General features: G+C 41.6%; 1 protein-coding gene across 1 annotated transcript in view; it reads left to right on the forward strand.

Moving 5' to 3' along the window:
- Nucleotides 1-5,689, forward strand: part of LOC129759560 (steroid receptor seven-up, isoforms B/C) — a 106,523-nt gene extending 100,834 nt beyond the window's left edge. The window contains exons 3-4 of the mRNA XM_055757032.1: nt 365-522; nt 5,551-5,689. Coding sequence (XP_055613007.1) covers nt 365-522; nt 5,551-5,667 — 275 coding nt within the window. The 3' untranslated portion in view covers nt 5,668-5,689. The remainder of the gene's footprint in view (nt 1-364; nt 523-5,550) is intronic.
- The last annotated feature ends 3,073 nt before the right edge of the window (nt 5,690-8,762 follow it).

Consider the following 8,762-nt stretch of genomic DNA (forward strand, 5'->3'; position numbering starts at 1 on the left):
TCCTTGTTTTACGTTCTTTTTTCTTCAGTTACTAACAAGTTTGTTTCTTTTTTTATTTTCAGCTCATTTAAAAAAATCCTTCCTCTGTATTATTTCCATAATTTGCTAACCACCCGTTTCAACCTTTTTTTAAGTTTTACAGTCCCGTTTGCACTAACCGACGAAATCACACGCTTCAAACCCTTGCACACCTAAACTAATAAAAAAAAAACCAAACTCACAAACGGATACCGGTGGTAACTATCATAACAATCATACTCCCGCTTTTAGTCCCAAAACTGTCCCCAAAGCTTTGAATCACGCCAAACCTAAAACATTTGAACAAAACCAAACTAACCACGAAATTTTCTTGTCACCCTTCTAGATGCCTGCGGTCTGTCGGACGTGTCCCACATCGAATCGCTGCAGGAGAAGTCCCAGTGCGCCCTCGAAGAGTACTGCCGGTCCCAGTACCCGAATCAGCCGACCCGCTTCGGCAAACTGCTGCTACGGTTACCCTCGCTGCGGACGGTTTCCTCACAGGTAAGAAGTGAACGCATGAACTTTATTTTCTTATGTTTTCAAGGGTCATAAAAAAATTTGGTAGCATTTTTTACGGTCTCCATCTATAGTCGCCAGGTCACGAAATTTGTCGTTTCTTCAGTCCGGGGCAGTTTTCGGGGAAAAAGGTTTGCAGGTCTACAAGTTAGTGAGATCGTGAAGCCAATCAGACCACGTAGATCATCAGGCTGCATCAAGTCGTGAAAGTCCCTTGACCGCAAAGATGTTGGACAGCGAAGGTCGTCAGATCGTCAAAGTCCTCAGGAGTCCAAGTACGTCGGGTTACCAAACTCTCAGGTCGCAAAGGTCCTCAGATTTAGAAAGCTCTCAGACCACGAATGGTCAAAAGCCGCAGTGTAGTAGGTTATCGAAATTTGAGAAGACACGATGAAATCCGTGAAATCTTTAGAGTAAATTCTACATGTCGACTCAGGAAATGGAACACCGTACCTAGACCCAAGCTTTTTTAGAGCTAAAAATCTTCAGACCCAAGGTCATTAGACTCGATAATCTTTAGTTTTAAGGATCTTCAGGGCACACGGGTTTTTAGTTTAGGTTCAGAAAACCCGCACGCAAACGGGTCTTCAAGCTTCGTAGACCCAAGGATCTTTAGAGGCTTCAGGTCCAAAAGTTTGAACGACTAGCCTATATAGGTTCAAGGGTTTCGACGTTTTACGTTCAAAAGTTTTAGGACTCAAATATCTTCAGGCTCAAAGTCTTCAGGCACAATTTTAAGGGTATGTACGTCGGGATTTACGGCCTAGGTCTTTAAGCTCAAGGTTGTCAGTCCGAAACGTTTCATGCCCAAGGGTCGTTCGGTTCGAAGATTTTCAGTTCCAAGGATTATTAAGAGGGTCAAGGTTGTTTAATTTCAAGGGTTTTCAAGTCCAAGGTGTTCAAGCAGATGATGTCGACTCAACAAACAAAACACCGCATGCAGGCCCAAACTTCTTTCTCCAAGGCCATAAGACTCGAAGATCTTAAGTTTCAATTACCTTCAGGGCAGAAGGGTCTTCAGACCCAGAGAGCCTCCGGGCCCAAGGATCATCAGTCACAAGGGATCCAGTGTCTAGGTTTTCAGACCAAAGGTCTATATGCCTAAGGTGTACTGTTCATAAAACCCGCTCACAAATGAGTTCTCTAGCTTCGAAGACCCAAGGATCTTTAGAAGCTTCAGGCCCAAAAGTTTTAACGACTAGGGGCCTATAGATTCAAGGGTTTCAAAGTTTCACGAAGAGTTTTCAGTTTCAAGGGCTTTAAGACCCAAATATCTTCAGGCTCATAGTCTTCAGGCACAATTTGAAGGGTCTAAAGGTCCAAGGATCTTTACGTCGGAATTTCAGGTCTAAGGTCTTTAGACTCAAGGTCGTCAGTCCAAAACGTTTCATGCCCAAGGGTCTTTCGGTTCGAAGATCCTTAGTTCCAAGGATTAGTTGTTCAATTTCAAGGGTTTTCAAACTCAAGATCTTCAAGCAGATGATGTCGACTCAACAAATCAGACCCAAAGTTCTTCAGACCCAGAGAGCCTCCGGACCCAAGGACCATCAGTCACAAGGGATTCAATGCCTATGTTTTAGGCCAAAGGTATATATGCCTAAGGTGTACTGTTCATAAAACCCGCTCGCAAATGAGTTTTTTTAATTTCGAAGACCCAAGGATCTTTAGAGGCTTCAGGCCCAAAAATTTTAACGACTAGGGGCCTATAGGTTCAAGGGTTTCAAAGTTTTAACGAAGAGTTTTTAGTTTCAAGGGTTTTAAGACCCAAATATCTTCGAGCTCATAGTCTTCAGGCACAATTTGAAGAGTCTTTAGGTCCAAGGATCTCTACGTCGGAATTTCAGGTCTAAGGTCTTTAGACTTAAGGTCGTCAGTTCAAAACATTTCATGCCAAAGAGTCGTTCAGTTTGAAGATCCTTAGTTCCAAAGATTAGTTGTTCAATTTCAAGGGTTTACAAGCTCAAGGTCTTCAAGCAGATGATGTCGACTCAACAAATGAAACATCGCATTCAAGCCTAAACTTCTTTCTCCAAGGCCATAAGACTCGAAGATCTTCAGTTTCAATTATTTTCAGGGCACAAGGGTTTTCAAACTCAAGATCTTCAAGCAGATGATGTTGACTCAACAAATGAAACACCGCATTCAGGCCCAAACTTCTTTCTCCAAGGCTATAAAACTCGAAGATCTTCAGTTTCAATTACCTTTAGGGCAGAAGGGTCTTTAGACCCAAAGTTCTTCGGACCCAGAAAGCCTCCGGACCCAAGGACCATCAGTCACAAGGGATACAATGCCTATGTTTTCAGGCCAAAGGTATATATGCCTAAGGTGTACTGTTCATAAAACCCGCTCGCAAATGAGTTTTTTAGTTTCGAAGACCCAAGGATCTTTGGAGGCTTCAGGCTTAAAAGTTTTAACGACTAGGAGCCTATAGGTTCAAGGGTTTCAACGTTTCACGAAGAGTTTTTAGTTTCAAGGGTTTTAAGACCCAAATATCTTCGAGCTCATAGTCTTCAGGCACAATTTGAAGGGTCTTTAGGTCCAAGGATCTCTACGTCAGAATGTCAGGTCTAAGGTCTTTAGGCTCAAGGTCGTCAGTCCGAAACGTTTCATGCCCAAGGGTCGTTCGGTTCGAAGATCCTTAGTTCCAAGGATTATGAAGAGTCTTCAAACACAAAGTTGTTCAATTTCAAGGGTTTTCAAGCTCAAGGTCTTCAACCAGATGATGTCGACTCAACAAATGAAACATCGCATTCAAGCCCAAACTTCTTTCTCCAAGGCCATAAAACTCGAAGATCTTCAGTTTCAATTATCTTCAGGGCATAAGGGTCTCCAGACCCGAAATTCTTCAGACCCAGAGATCCTCCGGACCAAGGATCGTCAGTCGCAAGGGAATCAGTGCCTAGGTTTTTAGGGCAAAGGTCTATATGCATAAGGTGTGCAGTCCATAAAATCCGTACGCGAATGGGTCTACAAGCATAAGAGTCCGTAGACCCGAGGACCTTCACAGGCTTTAACGTGTTGGGGCCTATAGACCCCGACTCAATGTTTCACGAAGAGTCTTCAGTTTCAAGGGTTTTAAGACCAAAATATCTTCAGGCTCAAAGTTTTCAGGCATAATTTCAAGGGTCTTTAGTCCCAGTTAGTGGGGATTTCAGGTCTAAGGTCTTTATGCTCAAGGTCGTCAATCCAAAACATTTCATGCCAAAGAGTCGTTCAGTTTGAAGATCCTTAGTTCCAAGGATTAGTTGTTCAATTTCAATGATTTTCAAGCTCAAGGTCTTCAAGCAAATGTGTCGACTCAACAAATGAAACACCGCATTCAGGCCCAAACTTCTTTCTCCAACGCCATCAGGCTCGAAGATCTTCAGTTTCAATTACCTTCATGGCAGAAGGGTCTCCAAACCCAGATCCAGAGAGCCTCCGGACCCAAGGATCATCAGTCACAAGAGATCCAGTACCTAGGTTTTGAGGCCAAAGGATTATATGCCTAAAGTGTGCAGTTCTTAAAACCCGCTCGCTCAAGCTTCGAAAACCCAAGGACCTTTAGAGGCTTCAGGCCCAAAAGTTTGAACGTCTATGGGTTAAAAGTTTTAAGGGTTCAAACGTTTGAACATTTAACGAAGAATTTTCAGTTTCAAGGGCTTAAAGACCCAAATATTTTCAGGCTCAATGTCTCCAGGCACAATTTCAAGGCACAATTTTCCGGTTCGAAAGCCTTCAAGCTCAAGGGTCCTCAATTCCAAGAATTTTTTTTTCAGGCCCAAGGTTGTTCAGTACCAAGAGTTTTCAAGCTCAAGTTCTTTAAGCCAATGATCCTTAGGCTCAGCATACTTCAGGCACAAAGGTTTTCCTTTAGGCATTAGTGTCTTCAAGTCCAAGGAATGTCCGGCTCGAATTTCTTTGGGCTCGGTCTTCAGATCGAATTTGCAGTGGATGCTACGATTTTTCACGTTTTTAGGATCCTCAGGTTCAAAGGCCTGCAGACCAAAGTGTGTTCAAAACGAAAAATTTTCAATCACATGGTACTTATCTTTAAAAAAGACTTCAACCTTAAGGATTTTCAAACTCAAGAATCTTTAAACCATATTTTTCCCAGGCTCAAAAAAGTCGTCGGACCATCGGACATCGGCTTCAGGTAGTCGTCTGGCCCTAGACGGTTGTCAGGTCGCTGAGGGTCATAGAGTTCTTGAATCTCGTCCTTCTGCGTGCGGCCTTTGCTAATAATACGGGTCGATAGGGTCATCAATTCGTTAGCCATCGGGGTTATCAAACCCAGAAAGCTATCACGACAAGAAGGTAGTAGTTGCCTTAGATGTTTAAAGATTTGTCAGGTCCCAGCAGAGGTTCGTTATGTCTCTGAGAACCTTAGATTGCCATGTATAAAACCCCAGAGGGTCATCAGACCCTAAAGGTCGTTAGGACATAAAAAATCATCAGGTTCCATAGATTCTTCAAACTCCTTAGGATTGTCAAGTCGCTGAAAGTCATCAGAATAAGAAGGTCATCAGGACTCAGTGGGTCATCACACCCAGAGGGTCTGATGGCCATAACGTACCCTCAAGCTCTGAACATTGTCAAGTACCAGAAGTTCAAAAGAGCCGAGAGTGTCTTTGGGTCCAAGAGGATCTTTGGGCACCAGAGGATCATCAGGCCCTAGAGAGTCTTTGGGTCCAAGAAGATCTTTGGTCATCAGAGGATCTTCAACCCTCAAAGGGCCGTCAATCCCAGAGTACCCTGAGGATTCTCAGTGGCCTAGAGAGTCGCCAGGATCTTAGGGATCGTCAAGTCTCTGTGGGTCATCAGACCCAAAGTGTTGTCAGAACTCACTGGGTCTTTACCCAGAGGGCCAAGTCGTAGAGAGTCATGAAGACCCCGAGGATCGTCAAGCCTAGAGGGAAAAACAATTATAATTATTGACTGTACTCGCCAAATTTCAAATGAAACAAATTTCTCCATCTGTTACCCTAACTCAAGCTACTCATTAACACGCTTTTCCACATTCTCTCTCCTCAGGTGATAGAACAACTCTTCTTCGTACGGTTAGTTGGTAAAACGCCCATTGAAACCCTGATCCGCGACATGCTGCTCTCGGGCAGTAGTTTCTCCTGGCCTTACCTGCCCTCGATGTGACACACCGCAGTGTGGCGTCAACTGACAACAACATGATCTTCACTGATGATGGGCGGTACCTCGTCTACAGTAGTGGCCGCCGCAGCTTTGCAACAGCATGAACAAAACCAACAGCAGCAGCAGCAGCAACAGCAACAACATCATCTTCAGCAACAGCAGCAACAACAACAGCAGCAGCAGCAGCTGTCACACGAGCTGTCATCACAGCAAACGACGTCGTCGCAAGCGCAGGTCGCTTCAACGTCCTCCAATACTTCCTCGTCTGGCGGCAACACGGCTTCGGCTGTATCCGGAGCGCTCGGTACATTGTCCCCTTCGTCCACGTCCTACTACAGCAGCTGCTGTTCGGATGTGGCGGCAGCGGCACTGTCTTCTCTGATGACCAGCCAGTTCAGTCAGTTCCAGAGTTCGCTGAACTTTGCCACCGGTGGGAGTAGCAGCATCGGTAGCAATAGTCACCCGAACAGCAACTGCAGCGTTAGCAGCACAAACCAAACGAATGGACTCACTCATCTGACAAACTTGGCCAATGGAGGCGCGTCCAATGCTGATAGCGTAACGGGAGGAATGTCACAGCAGACACGAGAAGACTCTGACGCCGTTACGGAGTCACGTCAGGAGGAACTACCAGCTATTTTGATGGGTGCTAATATTCTAGAAAATAGTAGCATTAACAACCTAAATCTAGTGATCGACAGTAGCGAGCGAAATCACCGCGGAGGAGGCAGTAGCAATGCTGATTCGGATAGCGACGGAAACCCACTAGGTCACCATCGACGTCCACTTGGGCACGAAGTTGACACCAATGTATCGGTGGTTGATGACGATATGAATGGTTGATGCGTTTTTCTCTGAAAGGGGAGAGGTGTCTCAGATGCACATTCTCAAATACTGATCAAAGAAAAGCTAAACCATTGACGATATCTGGAACTCCCTCCAAGTGATATCAAAAGCTAGATACTGCAAATTTGTGTTTTTGTTCAATAAACATTACTAAGCAAAAAAAATGTAATTGAAACGTACTTTACAACGGAAATGAATGCAATATGTGTGTGGAAAACAGCATGTACTATTTTTAGTCGAAAATATATTTATTTAAACAAAAATCAAACATGTACAAACGTATAAAATAGCTTCCCTTGTTGATAAACAATGAAAAAACGAAAGAAAGAAAAAAAAACAAATCAAAAAGTCCTGTGGCTCCCGCTGCACAGGAATGTGTTAGTTAAATACTTAAAAAGCATATGAATTCTTAACGTTCATTTCGAAAAAGGTGAAAAACTGCATCATTTCTCGCTCATTTTGTCGCTCTTCTATTCAGCAGTCAACGCAATACAATGATGAATAAAAGTAAATAAAACAAACAATAGACAAAAAAAACACAAATAAAATTGCAATCTAATGGCCGTCCATACAGTTTTATGTAAATAAAAACAACCGACGACAAAATGAGAGATAAAATCTGAACACCCCCATGCATTTCCGCTTCCAATATTATGAAAATTATTTCTAAACTGAGGGTTCAAACAAAAAAAAAACAAAATCAAATATTAAATTCAGAAATACATTGAACAAAAAAAAATTAAATCCAACTGTGTAAATACGGCAATCTTTAGATCGTAGGGGCGAGAAATGACAAACGCAATTTAAGGAAGTGTCAAATCAAAATTGTCTGGTCAAATAGAGAAGAAAAAAACTATGTTATGAATAAAAAGCGAAGCCGATAGGGAGAGATTTTCAACGACCTTTCCCGAATGTCCACACATTTGGCAAACGGGACCGTGAAAGTCTGTCCTCGGTGATGTTCCTTAGTTTAGTCAAAGAATCCCGATTAATGCTGCAATACTAAATTGAGAATACAGAACAGAAAAAATAAGTCCCCAAAAAAGGGAAGAGCAAAAAAACTCGTTTGTTTTGTTTAGAAATATTTGTTTGTGGAATCAAAAGAAAACCCCTTTAAATAGTTAAAGAAATTTGCGCCGAATATGATTATTGCATGTGTAGCGTCATACAATACCAGGCCTCTAAATATTGTAATGAGTTCGAGCGAGACCGGTGGAACGAATCAAATAAATTGTACAAGAAACATTTGAATAAAAAAACATTACATCTATCTGGATAGCAGGCAAAGCATAGACAAAAATCAATAAGCTGTGTAATTGATCTATCGAGCATTGAAAATCATATTAATGACATATAAAATGTGTAAATAAAATAAATTATGAAAAAATTATTATATCAAAGGCAAAGTATTTCATTCTGTCCGAAAATAATCCTCCGAAAGTTGAGAAACTTTGAACTAAACCATTTCGATTCAGCTTTTCAACTGAAAGTCAGATTTCAGATTTTAAATTCAAATTATATCAGGTCCAAAATTCAGATGCAAAACCAAACTCCAGACTAAAATTTAATTTTTTCTTTCAAATTCAGAATTAAGATTCTAGATTAAAAATTCGTGTTCAGAATGTGTATTCAATTTTTTAATTCAAAATCCAGCTTCAAGTTGAAAAATGACTAAATTATTTGCTTTAAAAATATTATTTAACATTTTTTGCAAGAAAAAACTAACCATTTTATAGCCCAATTGATGTTGCAGCTTTCATCTGAAGTCACCAAAAATGGGCCGGCCACGAAAGCTGTACCAAATTTGATTTTCTTCGTGGAAAATCTGAAGACCCCGACGCGAATTGTCATATAATAGGAAACAATCCCCACGGAAACAAGTTTAGAATTTTGATTCATAATCATCATGCATGAATATTGACGATCTTTTTTCTTGTGTTTAGATATACAGAGAAAAAACTTTTTTTTCTGTCAATTCTTAAATTTAAGTTCGTTTTAACATTTTTTTAGAAAAACGAGCACAAACACATACAGGATCTCAATGAAACTCGATATTTCCTCGAAGAAATTTCTTTCACATAATTCTAAACGTACATTTTTCGAGGATATGACGGCTAGCATCTCACAAATGCTAAAACCACCTAACCACAGGAAGTGTACTATGTATGCCGTGACCGGGATTCGATCTCATGACCTTTGGCTTAGAAGACTTGAAGGTTATCATCTACGCCACGGGCTGTGGCGGACCAAAT

This window comes from Uranotaenia lowii, unplaced genomic scaffold (assembly GCF_029784155.1).
Source record: "Uranotaenia lowii strain MFRU-FL unplaced genomic scaffold, ASM2978415v1 HiC_scaffold_19, whole genome shotgun sequence".
Classification (NCBI taxonomy): Eukaryota; Metazoa; Arthropoda; class Insecta; order Diptera; family Culicidae; genus Uranotaenia; species Uranotaenia lowii.